This window comes from Entelurus aequoreus, linkage group LG02 (genome assembly GCF_033978785.1).
Source record: "Entelurus aequoreus isolate RoL-2023_Sb linkage group LG02, RoL_Eaeq_v1.1, whole genome shotgun sequence".
Classification (NCBI taxonomy): Eukaryota; Metazoa; Chordata; class Actinopteri; order Syngnathiformes; family Syngnathidae; genus Entelurus; species Entelurus aequoreus.
This window is the reverse complement of record NC_084732.1, coordinates 75,867,264-75,893,018: the sequence shown is the minus strand read 5'-3', so window position 1 is coordinate 75,893,018 and position 25,755 is coordinate 75,867,264. Positions and strand designations below refer to the sequence as shown.

Genomic DNA, 25,755 nt, shown 5'->3' with positions numbered 1-25,755 from the left:
GTATCACACATTTTGGTTCACGCCTGTCACCAATGGATTAGTCCAGCAAATCTCAAACTGTGGTACGAGAACCACTCGTGGTACGCTGGCTCTATCTAGTGGTATGCCAAAGAACCACTTAATTAAATATTCAAAAACGGTATTACTGTTCAAACTGTGTGTAGTTTTTTTTGATTGATTGAAACTTTTATTAGTAGATTGCACAGTTCAGTACATATTCCGTACAATTGACCACTAAATGGTAACACCCAAATACGTTTTTCAACTTGTTTAAGTCGGGGTCCACGTTAATCAATTCATAGTGTTACAGTGGCCAAAAATATTAACTATATTTGTGAAACAAAACCTCTACCTTTTTTTTCATGCATATTTATGCGTACTACGCTACTTTATTTTAATGTTGGTCATTATGGTGGCACTTGGAGAGCCAAGTGTTTTCTGATGTGTTTCTTGGTCCATCGTTCTGGCCTCGTATATAACTTATTTACTTTCTGAATTTGAAGTAGGAATGGAATTTATGGCTGTTTGTTGTGTTGCCTGGGCTTGAGGAGCCGTTACTTTTTAAGAGCCTTTTCAAAAGCCCACTTATAATATTGATTTGTTTGTTTGTTTTTTACAAACAAATAGCAGTTATAAGACTAGATGAAGCAATTCCTGAAGGAATTGCGTGTGAATGCTCCAATCCTGAAGTTGAACTTTAAAATGACTAATTGTTGAAGTAGAGCAGACAATTCCTAAACAGGCTGAATATTTAGAAGTTGGAACGGTTTGAATCGGATAAAAAATGTGGGAGTTGTGGAACTTTGAAAAATGTCACATTCATTTCAATGGGAATTTCATGGAAATTTGGTCATTTCGGGAAAAGCGGGAATTTTTTGGAAAATGTTAAAAGACTTGAATGTTCTGAATGAGTTGAAATGGTTGGTGTTGTAATTTTTCAAATTGGTCGAGAAATGTTGTAGTTGTAACATTTTTAATTGAGAAATGGTATTAAGGAATTCCTGGAATTTCGGGAAAACCGGGAATTTTTCCATTTTGAAAAAACACTTTGTTTTTTGTCCTGATTAAGAGGAATGTTTGGACGTTGGAACGGGTGAAATGCGTTGATAAATGTGGAAGGAGTAGTCGCCAGAAAAAAAGGGTGGAAATAGGGCTTTGGAAAACCAGGAATTCTGGAAAATCCTGGAATTTTTTGGAACTTGGAAAAGGGGTAGTTTGGATTTCCAGGATGGTTGAATGTGTTGAAGGTAGAATGGTTTGAATTGGTTGAGAAATGGTGGAAGTTTGAAAACTGGCCAATTCATTCTGAATGGGGAAAATGACCCGGAAAACCTGGAATTCTGGGAATTTTTGGAATCTGTCAAGGAAAAGCCCACGATTCCCGAATAGGCTAACCGTTTGAAGTTGGAACGGTTTGAATCGGATGAAAAATGTGGAAGGTAGAGTGCGCCAAAATCTGGAGAAGAAGAAGAAGTTGAATAATAAATAGATGAATTTTGGTGTAGAAAACCATATGTGTGAATGCATTGGAGCATTCACACAATAAGCCTTGGATGGGAATGATTCAAACTTACAATATATACTTAATTGATGGTAGCATGGTAATTGTGTCTTCCTATTTGATGTACCATGACAGCATGTTTAGTTTCTAAGATTTTCTTCTAAGTTTTGTCAGTACAGTACATTCACTGGTACCTCGGTTTTTGTTAGTAATTTGTCCAACAGGAACTGAATCGTACGAAAAATAAAGCTTCCCCCACTAAATGTAAATCCATTTCATTCATACAAGACACTCAAAACTGCTAACATAAAACACATTTTATGGAGAATATTATAGATGTACAAGGGGAAAACATTGTGAAATACATATAAATGATGAATGAACATTTAACAACATTTTTGCCTTTTTTTGAAGACTTATCAAAGTGCTGGGTTTCGCAACTTTTTTTGACCATATGGCTTATTTCGCTAACCTGACTCTCGCCAGATCCTTGTAGTTCGCTGAGCTGGAAGGATGTGGCGAGAGTCAGGTTATTATTTCGCAGGTACCTAATTTAAAAAGAAAAAAAAGCACAGACACTGAGTGTGAGATTAGGGATGTAACGATATGAAAATTTCACATCTTGTGACCAAAAAGATCAGTTATTATTATCGCGATATTGTTGAATGTGCACAAAAAGTACTTATACACACACTGATATCTTCTAGCCAAGTTTTTAATTTTTATTCTTTTAAGAAAACTTAAATACTTAGAAAAGCCTCTATTTTGCATGATTTGAATGCTTCACTGATAGTGTTTTAGTCTTAGTATTGTATCTGTTTTAATGGCTAAGGTTTTATTGTTTTATATATTGGTTTGTACTGTAGCTCTTTAATTGAAAGTGAAAAGTGTGTAACAAAAAAATATATATTATTATTGATTACTCAGTTCAGCGGTCGTATCGAACGCATCTTAAAAACACCTCTGGTTCTACCTCTGAGAAGACAGCTTGTGTTTATATAAATTTAGATTAGGGTATGTCGTTTCTTAATGGGGAAAGACGATGATGCCTCTTATTTTCATGTTAGCATTTAAGCTAGCAAGCTGGCACCAATCGGCCCAGGAGTTTATCAATGTGCAGTTATAAGTCATGTTTTTTGGTAGTTTGAATTTAAAACGGTAAAAGCAATTGTCGGGAGTTTTACCGCGGTTATCATTTTTACCAATTATCATTACATCCCTAGTTTAGACATGTGATTCTGTAAAATGATGAGCGGGCAAATGGACTACTGGTAGTTTGTTATATGCAATGTTTGGCTGTATGATAATCGACACGTTGTATGAAAACCGGGGCAAAATTGTGGCAAAAACATCTGATACAAAAAGTGGGGTGTATGAAAACTGTACATGAATATTTATCCATTACCACGTACGGCACACCTGGGCAAATTAAGGCCCCGGGGCCGCATGCGATCCGGTGCGCTTTTCAATCTGGCCCGCCAGACATTCCCAAATGATTTTTTTAGATCTTTAAGATAGAAACTGTAGCTGCCATTATGATGTGCAGTGATGTTTTCAAATGACCGTAAGTCTCGAACTCTCGAACTATGCAAAGTATTTCAATGGTTGGAATCTGCGGTTTTGCATGATGTACCAGTTACTATGGTCATCTACGTCACAGCAGCTCAGACGAGGCACCAAGCAGTGTGGGAGCGTTTCCACAGAGTGTTTACCCTTTGCGTTCATATTTCACAGTATTTGTTGCATTTTTGTTGTGTTTCGCTTGATGGTAAAATATGTCAATCGAGAGGGGATGTGACGGCAATATGTTGTCAATATTCAGTGTTTTATCGTTCATAGTTAATATTGTAAATCCCAAATTTTTTATTTTCATGTACAAAATGTTTTAATTCCATTCTGTTTTTTAAGGCGGTCTGTCATAATGTTTTTAGCATTCAATCAGACATTATTGTGAGATTTTGTATCAGTGTTCCTAAAAATAGATATACCGGCCCCCAGACACATTTTTTTTCTCTAAATTTGGCCCCGCAGTCAAAATAATTGCCCAGGCCTGACCTACGGTCTTCCACACAAACTCAACATTCAACGGACGTCACATCTTGAGAAGTGCTGGGCAATTATATACCTGCAACTTTATGGAGAATTGTTAATAGCACAAAGCAAGTTTAATATTGGACAAAACGACCTCAAACCCATGAAACTAGAGCCTTGGTTAAGAGCCAGCAGTCCAACATATGACCAAACATTTTTTTAATAGCGGAATCAACGCCGTCACACCTACAAAGGGAACCAAACTGAAACGTAATATATTCCACTTTGAAGCAAATTCAAGTCTGCCATCTTTGCATGCTCCTCAAAAGTCCCACGCAGAATTCTCCTGTCGTCAGAATGTCTTGAGGTGACAATGTTCTCAAATGTCAAATGCCTCACCCATGCAAGTATGCACAAAATGACAGTGGAATAGAAAAAAGCGATATTCGTGGCATGTAGACAACCTGTTGACTGTCGGAGATGACGCACATGAAAAGTCTCATTGGCTGGCTGCTCGTTGATGTCGGTGTGAGCAAACATGAAACATTTCACATAGACGCTCTGTTGGGTCCTTTGAACTAATCCGGGTGTCAGCAACCCGCGGATCTAAAGCCGCAAGCGGCTCTTTAGCGCCGCCCAAGTGGCTCCTTGGACCTCTTTCAGAGATGTGTGAAAATGGAAAAGGATAAAGAAGAAAAAAAAATTGTTTTGTTTTAATATGTTTTCTTTAGGAGAACGAACATGACACAAACCTTCCTAATTGTTAGAAATCCCACTGTTTATGTTATACATGCTTCACTGATGAGAGTATTTGGCAAGCACCGTTTTGTCCTACTAATTTCAGCGATCCTTGAACTCACCGTAGTTTGCTTACATGTACAACTTTCTCCGATGCTGCCACAGAAAGACGTGTTTTATGCCACTCCTTCTTTCATTCATTTTGTCCACCAAATGTTTTATGCTGTGTGTGAATGCACAAAGGTGAGCTTTGTTGATTTTATTGATTCGCTGGAGTGCTAATCAGGCATATTTGATCAATCCATGACTGCAAGCTAATCAATGCTAACATACTATTTAGGGTAGCTGTATGTACATATTGCATCATTATGCCTCGTTTGTAGGTATATTTGAGCTAATTTAATTTCCTTTACTTATGTCCTCCAGGAATTTAATTTATATTTGCAAGTCTCATGACACATTATCTGCATGTACAAAATATTGGCTGCATTTCTCATATTTTTTTGTTTGCCATGTTGTTCCAGACCACAGCAAACATTACCCAGCTTGCAAAGATTGTAATTAATCCATTAGAAGAAGACAGCCTGCCGTTTCCTTAAACTTGGACACACACATCTATATCTTTGGCCATTCTGAGCCAGTAATTTCAAGAAGTTATCTCATCCTGTGAGAAGCCTCCATTGTACTAATGATTTCCAATGTTGCAAACATGTGTAGAATAAAATTTAAAGTACAACATTTCTGTCAACGAAGATTTACGTCAGCCTTTGATAGTAGGCTAATATAGATCAAATATAGACACTTACATCATGTGTTGCCTTCATTATAACACTTATATAAGGCTTTTAATTTTTTGAGGCTCCAGACAGATTTTTTTATTGTACTTTTGGTCGAATATGGCTCTTTTAACATTTTGGATTGCTGACCCCTGAACTAATCAATCATCATGCGGCACGACTTTTGCAGCGTTTCTGAGATCGCTGTTGTTGGCCAACCTGGGCTCTTCAAGTACGACTTCGCTTCAGCTGGCACCAAGTCGCACGTGACCATGTCGTGGGTTCGTTCTGAAAACGAGCTGACCCATGTTCTGCCAGTCTGCTTTGTCGCCAACACCATGAGGTACGTAACGCAACTGACAATTAGTAATAGAATTCACGCACACGCACGCACACACACCAGCAGAGGGAGTAAGAAGATAAAGTACAATTGTTCCCTACCCAAGACATCTCTTCTGTGTCCTAATAAATACAACAGATGCCATTATTAATCATTTTCCTTTAGATTCTTATCCAATACATACACTATGTCTATGGATGTTGTCCTTCATCCACGTCATTGTAATGCTGGAACCGTTCTTGCCCAGGCACACTCCCCTGGTGTTGGAATATAAATATTTGGGGTTTTGGCACCAGCCGCTAGACCAGATCTGACCAATCTAAGTCTATGAGCATGAACTGATGAAGCCTACTTGGATGAGAGGCGAAATGTCTTCTCATATAAACCAAACAGTCCAGTTGCGATCGATTGAACGCCCAGAGAATACATACAGTACGTTCTAGAACTGCTGAATTATTAACACAAAACAAATGTATTTTTCATTGAGAAAACGATGCAAACTATATATGCAGTAGTACCTCAATTGTTGATCCTAATTGGTTTTGTGACCGAGCTCTTTAAAGGGAACTGCACTTTTTTTCTTTAATTTTGCCTATCATTCATCATCTCTATTTAAGACAAGAGCATGTATGTTTGTTTTTATACATTCTAAGTCGTAAATGGGAATGGTAATACTCGATTGTGCCCATAAAGCCCTTTGATATAACATCCTAAAACTTTCAACAATATTTAATTTACATCTTGCGACCTGAATATTAACACGGTATTAGCGAATACAGGAAATGTTAGAAAAGGCCTCATCAAATGAAATTAGTCAAACAGTGAAAAATGTTAGGTATGAACAACACTAACCATATAACATATTTATGCTTTTGCAGTGGCGTGTTATTGTGTGTTTTAGCTACACTTAGGGGTCGTAGCCACCACATAAATTAAGGGCATGACGCAGGAAGTCGAATGATGCGGACACGTTTGTTACTAAATACTTTCTAATACTCTTCGGACTTGAAGATTTTGTATCTGTAAGCACTTTAATTACTTGATCCTTGTTTATATTGAAAATTGTTGTGTTTAAGACTGCAAAATGTTCAATTAGGGATACTTATTACATACAACAGCTAGTGTGCTTAGCTGTGGTGTAGCCGCTCGCTCCTAGTAGCCTACAGCCTACCATGTTTACTTATTGGTAAATGACGTGACTTCAATACAAGAAAAAAAACAACCTTGTGTGCGTAGTGGAGGACCTCCATTTAGATGTTAACTGACTGTCCAGCTTTGTACAAGTAAACACGCTTGTATCGTAGATTTTAGATGCAAGCTGATATCAACAGGTACTTGTTTTTTTGTTGAAATTTTTTACGTAAATTAAGTATTGTTTTTACGTAAATTAAGTATTGTTGACGGTTTTTGAATGGGATTTAGCTGTAAAATCGATTGCTCTCATTAGCTGCATTGCCAGCATGGGCTACTTTTTGTAATTTCACAATCTGTCACATAACGCCGTGAATTATTTGGAGTTTTTTGGTGTTTTCCCGTGTGTAGTGTTTAAGTTCTTGTCTTGCGCTCCTATTTTAATGTTGATTGTCATGTCAAGTACGGCTCTACTTTGTGGACGCCGTCTGCTCCACGCGCTGTAAGTCTTTGCTGTCGTCCAGCATTCTGTTTTTGTTTACTTTTCAGCCAGTTCAGTTTTAGTTTCGTTTTGCATAGCCATCCCTAAGCTTGAATGCCTTTTTGTTTATTTTTTCGTTCAAGCATTATATACCTTTTTACCTGCACACTGCCTCCCGCTGTCATCTGCATATTGTGATCACGACAAACCATGTTCCAGACATCTACAAAGCAATTAGCTACCTGCTGCCACCTACTCATATGGAAGAGTATTACACAGTTACTCTGCTGAGCTCTAGACAGTACAGACAATAATTACCGGTTTGCAAAAAATATTTTTAACCCATCCAGCCATCCATTTTCTACCAATTAGGTGAAATTATATAATCTCCCACGGCACACCAAACAATATCTCACGGTACACTAGTGTGCTGCGGCACAGTGGTTGAAAAACACTGTTAGAAAGCGAGGAAAAAAACAAAACTTTTGTCTTCTTGTCTTTCATAACGATAGGCAAAATTCCAAAAAAAGCACAGTTACCCTTTAAGCTACACCATGAAAGTAGTTATTTGCAGTAAATAAATCTGAATAGTTATTGAAAGAAAGAAAAAAGATGTACGCATATTTAAGGACACAGGTAGAAAAACAGTCACCAGCTTCCCTCCTAATTGCACATACAGTATATGTTGCGAAATGTCTCATTTACACTTCTTGTCTTTCCAGTTTGCAGTCAGAGCCAAGATGCGTGTGGCTGTACCAAAGTAAGACTCCTTCCAAATATCAGAAGAATGCCATAAAGGCTTTACAAACAAATACCAGGAAAAAACCCACAGCCAACAATGAATTCTTTCTCTCTCAATAATTGCAGGAAAAACGAAGACTCTGCCGACAGGAACAGGTTTTTAAAAAGTTTTTTGGTGTTTTTTGGTGCTCAGTGGCCTTGTGGTTAGAGCAGGGGTGGGCAATTAATTTTTACCGGGGGCCGCATGAGCAAACCGAGCACTGCTGGAGGGCCACACCGACAATATTTCAATTAAATTCTGCTCAAATTATTTTTGATGTACCGTAAAATAAATAATAATAATAATAATATTTTCATTTAACCTAACTTATCTTTATTCAAAAGCAGGTGGCTTTTGATGGTTTTATTTTTAACACTTTCTTACACAACGCTTCCTGATGTGTAATACCATGCAAACATTTCAATTTCTGTCACTTTATCCTGCATCCTCTTTGTTGTGAACGTGGCACGCCTGTAAGGTGATTGGCGAAGAAGGAGGAAGCGTTGCTGTTGCGGAAATGAGGAGTGAGGATAGACGTGCGTGTGGAAAGAACGAGATAAGTTGAGCTGTGTTAGTATAGGTTGCTCAATAAATGTTTAAAAAGAGCATCAGACTTGGTGTGCACTTCTTCTGGATGCTACAATTGGACTCAGAAGTGGGATGAAATGCCTCCCAGTTTGCCTTGCCATCAAACCTGGGAGTCTTCATTGAGGGCGGAATTCTTCCATGCCAAGCAGCGTGCGCTGCACCTGTAGACGCTGCCTCTGTCCTTCCTCCCTCCCTCTCTCTCTCTCTCTCTCTCTTTGCGGCGAGCTCCTCACGTCCTGGATTCACACAGACATCTGCAGTGCTGCTGGCACCTTAAGTCCCCACTCACTGTCATTTTCCCTCCCGTTCCATCTTGACAAAGTCGCCAGGAAACATCGTGGCACGTACCTCCCGATGACGTAGCAGGCTGAGCACACAATTAAGCAGCGCAGTATGCACAAAGATTTACTTCTGACACCAATTGTAGTGTCCAGAAGAAGTGCACACCAAGTCTGACGCTCTTTTTAAACTTTTATTGACCAACCTGTACTAACACAGCTCAACTTATCTCGTTCCTTCCACACGCACGTCCATCCTCACTCCTCATTTCCGCAACTCAAGAACACATCATCAACTTCAGCAGGTCGTTACACTATATTCTTTAAACACAGCAACATGTGTACCACAAATTAAGCACACGGCTTTACCTTTACTTGGAAGTCCATGTCTTTTTTAAAACACGCCATTTGTCATCAACTTTTCTCTTTTTAGCGTCTCGGGGATAACCGGGCATCACTTGTCGCTGTGCGCCTTCACTCACAGGACATACGCACATAAATAACACTTTTCAAAATAAAAGCAGCACAGTTGTATTGCACGCACGACATAGATGATTTTTTAAATTTATTTTGTAATTTGTGATTGCCGCTGCGCGCACGAGCATACGTCCACACGGAAGTAATACAAATAACGCTTTTCAAAACAAAAGCAGCACCGTTGTATTGCACACTAGAGATAGATACTTTTTAAAATTTATTTTGTAATTTATGATTGGCCTCACACGGGCCGGACAGGGACGTACAAAGGGCCGGATGCGGCCCGCGGGCCGCAGAATGCCCAGGTCTGGGTTAGAGTGTCCGCCCTTATATTGGTAGGTCGTGAGTTTAAACCCCGGCCGAGTCATATCAAAGACTATAAAAATGGTACCCATTACCTCCCTGCTTGGCACTCAGCATCAAAGGTTGGAATTGGGGGTTAAATAACCAAAAATTATTCCTGGGCGTGGCCACTGCTGCTGCTCACTGATCCCCTCACCTCCCAGGGGGTGGATAAGGGGATGGGTCAATTGCAGAGGGTAATTTCACCACACCTAGTGTGTTTGTGACTATCAGTGGTTTAGTTTTAACTTTACTTTAGTCACAGTGTTACTATTTTTGCGCGAGTGAGCCTGAGAATGTGGTGTTTTCTCTCCCGCAGAGCTGAGGTGCAATAAGACGGAGATGACACTGGTCCTTCCTCTTGCCTCACTGAGCAACATCAACCTGGCGGAGCTGCAGCTGAACAGTGCATCTTGTCCTGTCAGCTACAATGACACTCACCTCACCGCACGCATCTCCTTGAACGGCTGCGGCACCAAAACTGTGGTAAATCCTGCATTTCTTCCACCTTGAAGTTATTTCTTTACACCAGTGTTTCTGAATATTTCTTGCTCCCAAGGCACATATTTCTCACTAAGGTTGCAAAGGGGTGGAAATGTTCCTGCTCCTTAATGCAGGTTTCTCACAGGAATGAGGCAAAACTTCATCCAGGCCCACTGTAGGCTAGCTAGTTTTTGTTTTGTTTTGACATACAATCATAAAATATTCAATACAAAATGCTCTTCCATTAGTGCATGCATTTCTGTAGAATAGAAATTGTATCATGGCTGTTTGGTGGCACCAGCATGCTTAGTCGGTAAGTAGGGATGTGGTAAGACTAATGTGGGGTCAATCTGCCATAGTGGCAGCTGGCCTTATAGTTACTGACTATTCTGAGGAGTTCCTAAACCAAAGTTGTTTTAACCCTCTCTTGTTTTCCAGCAAGCTGGCACCGAACTGGTTTACACCAACACCTTGAAAAGCGTGCGTTCTTTTACCATGATCAGCCGCCACCCCTCCTTCATCCTCCCGATGGCCTGCCGCATCCCGTCTGTCAAAGCCAGTAGTCCAGTCTTCAACGTCACCGTTCCCGTTGAGTCCTTTGATGACGTTGACATTCGGCTGGAATTCTACTTCCCAGGAGAGGGGCCCATGTCAAGGTTCTCAGGGACAGCGCAGTTCCAGTCCGTACCACTTTTGCCGGGAGCGCTGCGGTCGAAATCGGCACTAAGGTATCAAGGTGGTTCAGGCAACGGCGAAGTACGTGGTTCAGGCAACGGCGAAGTACGTGGTTCAGGCAACGGCGAAGTACATGGTTCAGGCAACGGCGAAGTACGTGGTTCAGGCAACGGCGAAGTACGTGGTTCAGGCGACGGCGAAGTAATTGGTTCAGGCGACGGCGAAGTAATTGGTTCAGGCGACGGCGAAGTAATTGGTTCAGGCGACGGCGAAGTGGGGTCCACGATTGACAAACTGGACCTCCATTTGTTCGCCAACACGACTGTGGATCGAGTTCAAATGATCATCAAAAGCTGCCTGGCGTCCGAGACAGCAGACTTTGCTGCATCCAGCGTCATTTTGCAGGAAGGGTCAGTAACACAAAATTAATTCACGTACTGTACAACTTGTGTGTTTCTGTATGAAACATTTCCTATACTTTTACCTTTACAGATGTGCAGCTTCCAACACAACAATGGAGATCATTACAGACCAGAGCAATGTTACCATCTATCGCATTGATTTGCCCACCCTGAACACACAGGGATCAATGGTCTGTATTAGCTTGATTTTTTCTTACTGATGATTTTACAGCATACGGGGATAGAACAACATACAATTGAGCAATATAGGTTATTGACCCAATTACATATTTCTTCAAATCAATTTTTATTTAAACGGGGATAGCAGATCCATTCTATGTGTTATACTTGATAATTTCGCGATATTGCCATATTTTTGCTGAAAGGATTTAGTAGAGAACATCGACGATAAAGTTAGCAACTTTTGGTCGCTGATAAAAAAAGCCTTGCCTGTACCGGAAGTAGCGTGACGTCACAGGTTAAAGGGCTCCTCACGTTTCCCCATTGTTTACACCACCAGCAGCGAGAGCGATTCGGACCGAGAAAGCGACGATTACCCCATTAATTTGAGCGAGGATGAAAAATTTGTGGATGAGGAACGTGAGAGTGAAGGACTAGAGTGCAGTGCAGGACGTATCTTTTTTCGCTCTGACCGTAACTTAGGTACAAGGGCTCATTGGATTCCACACTTTCTCCTTTTTCTATTGTGGATCACGGATTTGTATTTTAAACCATCTCGGATACTATATCCTCTTGAAAATGAGAGTCGAGAACGCAAAATGGACATTCACAGTGACTTTTATCTCCACGACAATACATCGATGAAGCACTTTAGCTACGGAGCTAACGTGATAGCATCGTGCTTAAATGCAGATAGAAACAAAAGAAATAAGCCCCTGACTGGAAGGATAGACAGCAGATCAACAATACTACTATCAGGAGACACCGAACCAAACACTGGACCTGTAACTACACGGTTAATGCTGTGCCGCCTGTCGAAGCCTAGGAATGCTGTTGCTAACGTTGCCATTGAAGCTAACTTAGCTACGGGACCTCGTCAGAGCTATGATAAAAACATTACCGATGCTGCTCATCAACACCCGTGCTCACCTGCGTTCCAGCGATCGACGGAGCGACGAAGGACTTCACCCGATCGTCGATGCGGTCTAGGCTAGCGTCGGATAGCGCGTCTGCTATCCAAGTCAAAGTCCTCCTGGTTGTGTTGCTGCAGCCAGCCGCTAATACACCGATCCCACCTACAGCTTTTTTCTTTGCAGTCTCCATTGTTCATTAAACAAATTGCAAAAGATTCACCAACACGGATGTCCAGAATACTGTGGAATTTTGCGATGAAAACAGAGCTGTTTGTATTGGGATACAATGTGTCCGAATACTTCCGTTTCAACAATCGACGTCACGCGCAAAAGTCATCATACATAGACGTTTTCAACTGGAAGTTTCGCGGGAAATTTAAAATTGCACTTTATAAGTTAACCCGGCAGTATTGGCATGTGTTGCAACGTTAAGATTTCATCATTGATATATAAACTATCAGACTGCGTGGTCGGTAGTAGTGGGTTTCAGTAGGCCTTTAAACCCTACCTTATTTTAAATGTAAGACATGAACACGTTTTTCTTTTTTTTTTTTAAAATACATTCTAAGTTGTAAAATATTACTTATATTACTTATATAGTTATTGTATATCCTTGCGGCATCAAAGCCACCCTTGTTTGTTTGTCATCCTCCACGAACCAGAAAGTAGCCTGCTGACTATAAGGGAGATAGACTAACAGGTTTTTCCACAACATAGTTCTATATGGTCATACGGTTTTGCTAAAACAACACAGCATTAAGGAGAAGTTTGTTAATCTACTCTACTGAACCGTACCGGTTTCTCCTGTCACACAGATGTACGTCCGCTGTGTTGTCCAGCTGTGTGTCACCTTCCTCCCCTCTCAGAAGTGCCCTGCAGGGTGTGGAGAGTCCCAGGTAGAGAGAGAGGTGCCCAACGCGATAACCAGGACCGTCACAGTCGATTCAGGACCTGTAAGTCTTGTGGTCACCACTCCAGTTCCCAGGGTGAACACCACCACTGCAACCACTGCTACAACTGCAACCACAGCAACCACTGCTACCACTGTGTCCACTGCTTCCACTGCTACTACTGTGTCCACTGCTACCTCTGCAACCACTGCTACCACTGTGTCCACTGCTACCACTGCTTCCACTGCTACCACTGCTACCCCTGCTACTACTGTGTCCACTGCTTCCACTGCTACCCCTGCTACCACTGTGTCCACTGCTTCCACTGCTACCCCTGCTACTACTGTGTCCACTGCAACCACTGCTACCACTGTGTCCACTGCTACCACTGCTTCCACTGCTACCCCTGCTACTACTGTGTCCACTGCTTCCACTGCTACCCCTGCTACCACTGTGTCCACTGCTTCCACTGCTACTACTGTGTCCACTGCCTCCACTGCTACCCCTGCTACCACTGTGTCCACTGCTTCCACTGCTACCCCTGCTACTACTGTGTCCACTGCTTCCACTGCTACCCCTGCTACCACTGTGTCCACTGCTTCCACTGCTACCCCTGCTACTACTGTGTCCACTGCCTCCACTGCTACCCCTGCTACTACTGTGTCCACTGTGTCCACTGCCTCCACTGCCTCAACTGCTACCACTGCTTCCACTGCTACCCCTGCTACCCCTGTGTCCACTGCTACCACTGCTTCCCCTGCTTCCCCTGCTACCACTGTGTCCGCTGCTACCACTGCTTCCCCTGCTACCACTGCGTCCGCTGCGTCTGCTGTTACCGCTGCTGCCACTGCAACCACTGCAGCAATTGCAGCACCTGCAGCAACTTCTGCAACTACAGCAGCTGCGACAACTGCAGCAACTACAGCAAGTGGTAAGATGCATCTTCAAAAGCCTTCATTTGCAGCATTAACTATTGTTATTAATATTTATGTATTGATTTATTTCACACAACACATACATTTGTATGTATTTTAAAATACCCAAAGACCAACCCGGCCTTCAATTGTTTTTTTTAAATATTTATTTTACATTTTTTTCACCCATTTCATTTATTTATTTTAAATGTATTTCACACAACACTTTATTAATTTAAAATACCCATAGAACATCCAAGCCTTCAAATGTTTTTAAAAAATATAATGCAGTTGTGTATTAAAAAGCTAATGGTAGTTTATTCCAAATACAGGGTCCTCTGTATTTAAGCATACATTGATTAGCACAGCGGATCTCAGCCTTTTGACTTTTCCACTACTCAAATATTAACACATAATTAATTATCTTACTCTTGATTTTAATCCTTTTCAAGAATTGAATCTAAATTAAATGAAACCATGTGTTAAACACAAAGATTACTTTCAAGGTTTAGGTCAGGCTGATTGCAAATATAAATACTACTCAAATATACTTCAGAAGAAGGGACTGATAAACTAATAAAAAATTAAAACACATACAATTAAGCAGCGCTAAAATACATACATTCTTTCGGAATAAATAATAATAACAAAAATAAATATTTTTCCTAAATACGCCGTCAATAAAATTAAAGTGCATAGGAAAATACAGCTTCACCACTTTAGTCATAATTTTTGCGCTTAAGAAACTTCTCAGTGACTTCAGCCCCAGACTTCTGTTCATTACTGCCACAAGTGGTGGTAAAGTGTATTACATCTAAATACTAAACTAAAAGAGAAACATATAGTTTCTGGCGGCCCTCTCGAGTAAAATGGGCTCCGGCCCAATGGTTAAGATACACTGGATTAGTAGACCTATATGCGTGAAATTGGATCCTCAGCCCTCGCAAAACTCAGCTGAAAGTTTCAGTCATTATTTGCTGATTTGAGCCGTTGAAATGGTTGTCCCTCCTGTTTTCGCTTCTGAGTTATTAAAGATTATTTTATAGTCAGCCAGTCCCGCATTCTCCAAATTAAGCCAAAATAGCCTCATTCGTTTGTGCTATGTTTGGTCCAACTAAAATAGTTTTTTAAGTTATTAAGTTTTATGGTTTTTATGTTATCAATGTGTATTTAACGTGTTATTATTTATAAAAAGTCTCCAACTTTGTTAAAATCTCCCCAAACTTGTCTTATTTGTTTGTGCTTGGTTTTTGCTGGTTTGTGCTGCAAAATTGTTTGTTTGTGCCATTACGTTTTTTAAGTTATTAACGTTTTATGTTTTTTATGGCATTAACGTGTTATTATTCATAACCAGCCCACCAGCCATGTCAAAATCACCCCAAACTTGTCCCAATCAACTGTGGTGGTGTATCCTGCAAACCTTTTTCTTTTTACTATTATAATTTTTAAGTTATTAGCATTTTATTGTTATGTTATTAGCATGTTATTAATTATTATTATATTATATTTTATATAGAACAAATTTAACCAATACATTACAGAAAGGGACCTATTAAGCAATTTTTTTGGAGGTAGGAGGAAGAGTAATGAGGAGAACATCTAAACTCCACACAGAAAGATCCCAAGCCTGGAAATCAAACACAGGACCTTCTCGCTGTGAGGCACGAGCGCTAACCTCTGCATCAACGTGCCGCCAAATATTAACATGTATTTGGTATTTGTTTAAAACAATATGGAACTATAGGTAAATTACTAGACATTGAGTGTGTCAAGTACATGCTTTGACATAAAAATAGCAATACGATATCTGTTCACATTAAATATTGTCTTTTGTATTGGAAGAAAAAATATTCTCAATAATTTAATTTTTTTTAATTGTTAAGATTTTGTAAAGGTATTGGCAAGTAGTAGCCCAAAAACTACTAACATGTGGAAAAATTTTACTACAATAAAATGCCATTACAAAAGAACGATTCAGAAAATAACAAACTTAACTCAATGATTTAATCATCTTGCTGCAGAATAGGGATGTAACGATTAACGGTACTAATGATAACCGTGAAAAAACTCCCAAGGGTTGGTATTATTGTTTTAAATTAAAATGATCAAAAATGTTTTATTGATAAATGCACTTTGATAAACTCACGGACTGACTAGCACCAGCTCGCTAGCCTAAATGCTAACATGAAAACAAGAGACATTAACGTCTTTCCCCGATAAAGAACGACATACCCCAATCTAAATGTATACAAACACATTACTCTCTGAGCAACCAAGATATTCAATTGTGCACGTTGAACCGAAAGCTGTGCCTTCTAGAAGAATATGAGACGGATATGTTTGTACGGTGCGTTCAAAGACCGCTGAACAGAATAGGACACAATGCCTGCCAGAAAGAAAAAAAATACCGGTAGATTTTATTTGTTAGGCACTTTTGCCTCTCTTAACATGCTACAGTGCAAACCAATATTTAAAAACAAATAAAAGCTTTGCCATTAAAAGAGATAAAGTACTAAGACGTATTATGACATAAGAAACACAAAACATTCAAAATAGTGGCTTTTCTAACAGCATATTTATTAGTTATTTGGAAAAAAAAATTGTCAAAAGATTTTAACGTGTGGAGAAGTACTTTTTGACCACATTAAAAAAAACTACAATAATAACAACTGTGATAATTGATACCTCCTTACTCCAGAAAAGTTCAGTTTGTCCATGTGTCACTCCTAAAAATGTGGTTTGAGGCACCAGACTTATTTTGGTGCCCTCAATAAATAAGTCCACTTCTTTTTTTATCATAGCGTTTGAAAATCATAAAGTGAGTTTTTTGTCATATTAACTGACAATTTCTTCACTTTAAACCAATCAGGAATAGTATAGTTCTTATATTGCTTTGATTGTCAAGCAATCAGGATTTGAATGAGATAATAAAAGACAGCAAACATAATTGTCGGTAGTGATGTCCAATACCACTGAGTTTCTTTCTGATCCGATACCGAGTAAAATTCAGGCTGGTGTCGACGATACTGATCCGATACCAATACTTTGTGCAAATATACCTAGTGTGTTTCCTAAAATTTTAAGTTGTGTATGTCAAATAATAACATATATGATAGCATAAATAATGCAGGACAAGAGTTACTTATTCGTTTCAAACTCTGAAGTATATTGGGGTCGCGGCATGAATGACAATATGGCCAAGTTAATACAAAAAAAAAAAACAGGACAAAAATCAGAGAAAGCACGCAAAAATGGTGTATCAAACCATAAAAAGCGAAATAAGTAAAAAAATTAAAGCATAAAACTAAATTAATAAGAACTATTACAATGGGACAAGCGGTAGAAAAATGGATGGATGAATTCAAATAATAAATCGGTCACAATTAAGTTACATGAACATGTTAACATGAAAATACTGACAATGTAAATGACACTCAAAAAAAAACATCCAATAATGACACATTGCATCATTCACAAGTTTACTTTTTTACACTGTATTCCTGTTAATGATACACATGATCTAAATTAAGTAAAGTATCAAACGTATCGATATTGTGATTTGAGAATCGATATTATAGCATAAATACAGTAGGAAAGGCTATCATACGGCCTCATTTGTCACGGTTTACCTGACACATAAAACGTGACCAATTATTATCATTACCATTATCCACTTTAGCCGTCAGATGGCGGTAGTGTTGACTATTTTAAAATGTGTTTTGTGGCAATTCAACTTTGACCACAGCGTCAGTTGCTACATAGATTAGGTGCTTTCCATCATTTTCAGCAGACTGCATTGCAAAATGATTAACCCCCACCCCACCCCTTTTTTTTTTTACTTCTCATATGCGAGATCCACCCAGGAGTGGGGCCATATGAATCCCTTCTCTACTATATCTGGTATCGGCGGTGTCGCTATTTCAGTATCGATCAGCACACCACTAATAGACTGTACATACTTACAAACATTTTTTTTAACGCATTGAAATAGATTAGAAATCAAATAGGTCTCAAAACGGAACTCTGAGGAACCCCAGAATTTAGCTCTGTTATTTGAAGTCCCTGTCTGGACAGGTAATGCAAAAAGGCTTCAAGTTTGGACATATTTTTTTAATCTAAAAATGATTTTTCATAGAAATTGTCCCTGATTTTGCATTCAAAATTGACTAGGGTTGTGTGTTTTTTTTAAAAAAGTGTTTTGAAAAGAGCTTGCTGTCTAAAACCAACATGTCCTCTTCTCCAGCAGCTACAAAGCAGACCTCTTCCATGGCGTTGGCGCTGATCCTCACCACCACCGGCATATTTCTTCAGCACATCTTTATTCGCTAAAGAATCTGACCGACCAGGACAGTTTTATTCATCCTATGCTCTCTAATTACACTTAAGTATTTCTTGTTGCTATCGAATGAAGGCAAATATGCCTGAAACATACCAATGGATGATTTCAATTGGATTTAAAGTAAATACGCATGCATGGGCATCTCAACAAATTAAAATACCTTTGAAAAGTGCAATAATCTATACCAGTGGTTCTCAAACCATGTTGGCTCGCCAAGTACCACCATAATGACCAACAATAGAATACAGTAGCGTAGTAGGTCTAAACATTAATTAAAAAACAAGGCAACAATATTATTTAACATGTATATTTAATATATTTGGCCACTTTAACACTGCGCAAAGTTTGAACAGTAATACTGTTTGAGAATCACTTATCTATAATATTTCAGGAATATTTTGTTAAATCATATTGGTGATTTGTCAGCTTTTACTTCCCAAGCCCTTTAATTAGTTTTAATTAAACTCCTGAAATAAATAAACCTCTGCACAATATTCTAATTTATTGACATGCACCTGTATCGGACTAGATGGCGCTATACTGTATAACTCTGGTCTAAGCTTATACAGTATGGAGCCTACACAAGGACAGTTGAAGATTAGTAGTGGAGTGGGTATGTAGAAATCACATTAAATGATCATTTTACATAATATTTGGGTGATATTTTTTGTCATGCCTGTTGTTCTCATGACGTATTCATGTCTGCACTATCTCCATTTTGCAGTTAAACTGAGAAGGTGTATTCAAAAGTTGTGGTATTTTGTTTCCCGATTGTGTTTGCGCTATAATAATGCATCATCACTGTAACATGTATATTAATAAACCACTTTTGCAACCACAGTTTGATGTTCAATCATCAATTGAGAGCAATGTTTTTTCCCCCAGGTAAACAAGTGTAACATGTGGATGGGAAGCAAAGTATGTTGCAAAGTTGATTATATAATTATTCAAGTTTTGCATAAATAAACGTGTATTTGTGAATATATTTTTGAGATTTGAAAATATATACAAATACAAAAATCAAGCATATTTATATTCAAATCTCAAAAATATATTTACAAATACACGTTTATTTATACAAATGCTTGATTTATTTGTATGTCACATTTTTATATTTATACATTTTATTTTTATATATTTTCAAATCTCAAAAATATATTTACAAATACAGGTTTATTTATACAAATCTTTTATTTATTTCCATCCATCTTCTTCTGCTTATCCGAGGTTGGGTTGCGGGGGCAGCAGTCTAAGCAGGGAAGCTCAGACTTCCCTCTCCCCAGCCACTTGGTCCAGCTCCTCCCGGGGGATCCCGAGGCGTTCCCAGGCCAGCCAGGAGACATAGTCTTCCCAACGTGTCCTGGGTCTTCCCCGTGGCCTCCTACCGGTCGGACGTGCCCTAAACACCTCCCTAGGGAGGCGTTCGGGTGGCATCCTGACCAGATGCCCGAACCACCTCATCTGGCTAAAACTCGATGTGGAGGAGCAACGGCTTTAGTTTGAGCTCCTCCCGGATGACAGAGCTTCTCACCCTATCTCTAAGGGAGAGCCCCGCCACCCGGTGGAGGAAACTCATTTCGGCCGCTTGTACCCGTGTTCTTGTCCTTTCGGTCATAACCCAAAGCTCATGACCGTAGGTGAGGATGGGAACGTAGATCGACCGGTAAATTGAGAGCTTTGTATCACATTTGTATTTGTATAATTATTAATATTTGCATATGTATTGATATCATATTGATATATATATATATATAATTTGATGTGAGACAATTCTACTTCCATACATTTAACAGTTATTTTGGATGATTTATAACTATGGAAGTAGAATTGTCTCACATCAACTTGTATATTTATCAATATGATATTAATACATATGCATATATTAATAAATATACAAATACAAATGTGATATACAAATAAATAATACAAATGTGATATACAAAAAAAAAAAATTTTTTTATAAATAATCACGTATTTGTGAATATATTTTTGAGATTTGAAAACGTCACGTCCGTTGTGTCCTTGGGCAAGACACTTCACCCTTTGCCTCTGATGGCTGCTGGTTAGCGCCTTGCATGGCAGCTCCCGCCATCAGTGTGTGAATGTGTGTGTGAATGGGTAAATGTGGAAATACTGTCAAAGCGCTTTGAGTACCTTGAAGGTAGAAAAGCGCTATACAAGTACAACCCATCTATCATTTATTATTATCATTTATATACAAATACAAAATCAAGCATATTTACATTCAAATCTCAAAAACATATTTACAAATACACGTTTATTTATACAAATTCTTGATTTATTTGTACGTCACATTTTTATATTTATACATTTTACTTTTATATATTTTCAAATTTAAAAAATATATCTACAAATACGCGTTTATTTATACGAATTTTTGATTTATTTGTATGTCACATTTTTATGTGTGCATTTTATTTTTATATATTTTCAAATCTCAAAATAAATATATTTACAAATCAGCGTTTATCTATACAAATTCTTGATTTATTTGTATGTCACATTTTTATATTTATAAATTTTATTTGTATATATTTTCAAATCTCAAAAACATATTTACAAATACGCGTTTATTTATACAAATCATTTATTTATTTGTGTATCACATTTGTATTTGTATAATTATTAATACATGCGTATGTATTGATATCATATTTATATATATAAGTTGATGTGAGACAATTCTACTTCCATACATTTAACAGTTATTTTGGATGATTTATAACCGCACCCTCATGTTTAAACAGGCCGGGTGCACACAAACCAACCAAAGGTACTGCTGCTCTATTTGTTTTCATCCTCCCCAAACTGACCAATGAGAGCGCAGCATGGGCGGAGACTTCCTCCATGACAGACACGCCCCTATGTTCAACGAACACGGCTCCATACATACCCTGTTGTTAGCGGCGCGGACAATTTTTTTTTTGTGTGTTTGTGGTGGGCTTTTCTAACAGACAACCGGACCAAAATCGCACATTCCTGCCTACCATCGCCTTCATGAACTCGTAGACGTCCGCGCATCTTTGTCACGTTGTGGCTGGAGGCAGCCTCTGCGAGGTAAGCTAAGCTAAGCTAAGCTAGCCGATCACCGCCTGCATTGGTGGGGGTGGTTGTTGTGCTACGGCTAGCACACATTCAGCGGCTACAATAACCTTGTCGTACAAGTTGCAAATACTCGCTATAATCTGCCCGGTGGGAATTTTAGCCTCCCGGTTGTACGGAACGGGAAGGTTACGCGGAGACATTTTGAGCGAGGCTAACAAGACAAGCGGTCTTTTTCACACTGATTTTAGCTGTCAGGCTAACCCTTCAAGATGAAATCGAGCAGGAACCCAACATGGCTTCAAAGAAGTTCACAGTGCGGGCTAAAAAAAAAATAAAAAAAGTTTAGCGAGACCAAATGTCGAGTTTCTTTATGGGGACAACTTTGTGTTTAGGCATCGAATTCACTTGCGCGTCCACTCGACATTACGCGGAAGCTAGCGTTAGCTTGTGCGCGGCTAGCACCAGTCTTCGATTCGAGCTGATAAAATAAAATAGTTTCTCGCGTTAAGACGTATCTTATATACACTCATGCATACAATCGCGTTTCACCGAACATGTATTAACGTTGTTGCCGTAGGGCAGGGGTCGGCAACCCACGGCGCCGGAACCGCATGCGGCTCTTTGACCACCCTGATGCGGCTCAGCTGCATACTTGCCGACCCTCCCGATTTTACCGGGAGACTTCAGTGTCTCTCCCGGAGGCACAAATATGCTCCCGATTTTCAACAGGTCAACAATATTGAGGGTGTGCCCGTGATGGCACTGCCTTTATTAGTGTCCTCTACATCCTGTCGTCGTGTCCACTTTTTCACAATACTATCTGCGTGCCGGCCCAGTCACATGTTGTATACGGCCTCTGCTTACACACGTAAGTGACTGCAAGGCATACTTGGTCAACAGCCATACAGGTCACACTGAGGGCGGCCGTATAAACAACTTTAACACTCTTACTAATATGCGCCACACTGTGAACCCACACTAAACAAGAATGACAAACACATTTCGGGAGAACATCCGCACCGTAACACAACATGAACACAACAGAACAAATACCCAGAATCCCATGCTACCACCAAACCCCGCCCACCTCAATCACCGCACGGGGGGGGGGGGGGTGTAATGTAGCCCGGAAGAGTTAGGGATGCATGGGATTCTGGGTATTTGTTCTGTTGTGTTACGGTGCGGATGTTCTCCCGAAATGTGTTTGTCATTCTTGTTTGGTGTGGGTAAGTAGGGCTGTGAATCTTTGGGTGTCCCACGATTCGATTCAATATCGATTCTTGGGGTCACGATTCGATTCAAAATCGATTTTTTTTTTTCAATTCAACACGATTCTCGATTCAAAAACGATTTTTTTTCCCGATTCAAAACGATTCTCTATTCATTCAATACATAGGATTTCAGCAGGATCTACCCCAGTCTGCTGACATGCAAGCAGAGTAGTAGATTTTTGTAAAAAGCTTTTATAATTGTAAAGGACAATGTTTTATCAACTGATTGCAATAATGTCAATTTGTTTTAACTATTAAATGAACCAAAAATATGACTTATTTTATCTTTGTGAAAATATTGGACACAGTGTGTTGTCAAGCTTATGAGATGCGATGCAAGTGTCACTGTGACACTATTGTTCATTTTTATTTTTATTAGAAATGTCTAATGATAATGTCAATGAGGGATTTTTAATCACTGCCAAGTTGAAATTGTAACTAATATTGATACTGTTGTTGATAATATTAATTTTTGTTTCATTACTTTTGGTTTGATCTGTCGTGTTTGTGTCTCCTCTGAATTGCTGTTTATTGCAGTTCTGAGTGTTGCTGGGTCGGGTTTGGTTTTGGAATTGGATTGCATTGTTATGGTATTGCTGTGTATTGTTTTGTGGGATTGATTAATTAAAAAAAATAAATGAATAAATTAAAAAAATCGATTTCTTAAAAATGAGAATCGATTCTGAATCGCACAACGTGAGAATCGCAATTCGAATCGATTTTTTCCCAAACCCCTATTAGTAAGAGTGTTAAAGTTGTTTATACGACCACCCTCAGTGTAACCTGTATGGCTGTTGATCAAGTATGCCTTGTAGTCACTCGTGTGTCTGCAGAAGCCTCATATAACATGTAACTGGGCTGGCGACGCAGTATGTACAGGTTGTAGAGGGCGCTAAAGGCAATGCCATCGCGGCACGCCCTTATTATTGTTGTTTGGGCGAAAATCAACAGTAATTCGAGAGAATAGTTGCCCTGAAATTCGGGAGTCTCCCGTAAATATCGGGAGGGTTGGCAAGTATGACGCTGTCATTTTCATATTAAGGTGCGGGCCGCGTGTCTGAGACCCCTGGTTTATACATAGCACAAAGCAAAAAAATAACTTTGTATGCAGTGTTATTTCATTTTAAATTTCAAAAGAGTTTTGTGTACCATTGTTTTCTTTAATTTGTGAAACGGGTCAAAATGGCTCTTTGGGTGGTAAAGGTTGCCGACCCCTGCCCTAGGGTTAACTGGGTAACACATGGCACACTAAAACAAAGCTTAAACATAAATACTATAACAATCTGCAAGGAGAATGTAGTCTTATTCTCTTTATTCCCCTCCATTTATCTGCTTTCTTTTGTATTTCAAGTTATCACATGTATGTATTGTATCACTGTTTTTTTTGTGGTAATATTCAAGCCACGAAGCTGCCAGTTTTTACCGTAAAATCTACGTGCCTAGTGGTTAGAGTGTCCGCCTTGAGATCGGTAGGTCGTGAGTTCAAAACCCCGGCCGAGTCATACCAAATACTAAAAAAATGGGACCCATTACCTCCCTGCTTGGCACTCAGCATCAAGGGTTGGAATTGGGGGGGTTAAATCACCAAAATGATTCCCGAGCGCGGCCACCGCTGCTGCTCACTGCTCCCCTCACCTCCCAGGGGGTGGGTCAAATGCAGTGGGTAATTTCACCACACCAAGTGTGTGTGACTATCATCGGTACTTTAATTAATTATTGTTATTATTCATTATCAATAGTGCTATTTATATTTGTATTTGTATTGCTCTGTTTGTAGTATAATAATGTTCATTGTCATTTATGTATTATTTATTTCACTAGCTGCTTCTTTGCTATCACTTTACCATCATATTTGTACATATCTTATTTGCTGATGTTGTTTTGTTGTTGTTGTTATTGTTGTGTTTGCTGTTGTTGTTGTTGTCGTCGTCTTTCTGTCTTATCGCCCTCTTGTTCCCACAATTTCCCCCGCTGTCTTCCTTTTTTTCTCTTTATATCTCCTCCTGCTCTGGCCCGGCTGCACCAAATAATAATATAAATATAAAAATAATGATATAAATCAATTTGAAAATGTCAAATACAAATAAGGCAACAAGAGAAGTATCCTACACTTCTCTTTTGTAAAGTAAATGTGTACATTGCAGCTGTTATATACTGTAATATTGTACATGGTAATTGTATATATTATATAAAAATATAATATAATATTTCAATATATATCATATGCTGTATATATAATATGTAAATATTACATATATGGTATATTTATATTGCTACTACTGTACATTTTTAGTCTACTTTATACTTGCATTATCCTTTCCATCCTTTGTAACTGAGCTACTGTGTGGAACAATTACCCTTGTGGATCATTAAAGTTTGTCTAAGTCTACATCAACAATATGATTTGCCTGAGAAGCTGGACAGGACAAAAAAAAAGAAAAACGTATCTTAGATTGCCTTTTAAGTCAATGGTCATGTTTTGTTTTTTTAAAGCCCTGCCGGACGCTTTTAAATGTAACACTAGTTAGCAGCCGACACATTGGGAATTGTCTTGACAGAACCGATTACCCGACAAGGACACACCAATAATCGTGTTTTCGGTCGAGTGTTATTGTTACTCAGCTGAACAATGCTTGGAAGCTTTACTCGATGCAGAACGAGTGTCGACGTCAGCCATCGCGGTAGCCGCCGTCAGCTCGGCGACAACGGAACGGTTGAAGTAGGGGTTTAGTCGTGAGGGGGAGGGGAAGAGGCACGGCTACTGCGAACCAGCGACAGACAGGGGGGAAAAAACACGACTATTTTTGTGTCGATAAACAACGAATATATTCTGTATGTCAAATATTAGCAGCTGCGTTTTTTAGCCGGATACGATCGCTGCTACTCTGCTCCGCCAGCGCGTTGTCCCAATTTGGTGCAGAGCAGCGCGGAAAGAAGGCAGGCGGCACTCCGGTCCTCTCCCGAGTCTCCCTGCGAGCAAGAGCTTGTGACGTCATCTCAGGGAGCGTCAACAAATTACACATTTCTTGTGCAAATAAAAAACAAAACAAAAAACTGTAGTTTTGACTTGTATTCTTTGATATTTATTAACATAACCTGTAATAATATTTTTTTAATAGAAATATTTAGCTCAACGTTGTCTTTGTCAGAAATGTATT

At 39.2% G+C, this 25,755-nt stretch overlaps 2 protein-coding genes across 6 annotated transcripts in view; both read left to right on the top strand.

Annotated features, from left to right (window-relative positions):
• Positions 1–19,081, top strand: part of LOC133639331 (uncharacterized) — a 46,961-nt gene extending 27,880 nt beyond the window's left edge. For 2 of the 4 annotated variants that reach the window (XM_062032570.1, XM_062032586.1), the window contains 8 exons: positions 5,237–5,389; positions 7,721–7,758; positions 7,866–7,895; positions 9,784–9,950; positions 10,386–11,032; positions 11,115–11,214; positions 12,933–13,938; positions 18,165–19,081. In XM_062032570.1, the coding sequence (XP_061888554.1) occupies positions 5,237–5,389; positions 7,721–7,758; positions 7,866–7,895; positions 9,784–9,950; positions 10,386–11,032; positions 11,115–11,214; positions 12,933–13,938; positions 18,165–18,250 (2,227 nt within the window). In that variant the 3' untranslated portion in view covers positions 18,251–19,081. The remainder of the gene's footprint in view (positions 1–5,236; positions 5,390–7,720; positions 7,759–7,865; positions 7,896–9,783; positions 9,951–10,385; positions 11,033–11,114; positions 11,215–12,932; positions 13,939–18,164) is intronic. The other 2 variants (XM_062032592.1, XM_062032579.1) reach the window with 2 other exon arrangements.
• Positions 19,082–21,099: 2,018 nt separating this feature from the next.
• Positions 21,100–25,755, top strand: part of LOC133639315 (paired amphipathic helix protein Sin3a-like) — a 41,069-nt gene continuing 36,413 nt past the window's right edge. The window contains exon 1 of one of the 2 annotated variants that reach the window (XM_062032551.1): positions 21,100–21,338. The gene's annotated coding sequence lies outside the window, so the exon portion shown is untranslated. The remainder of the gene's footprint in view (positions 21,339–25,755) is intronic. The other variant, XM_062032559.1, reaches the window with a different exon arrangement.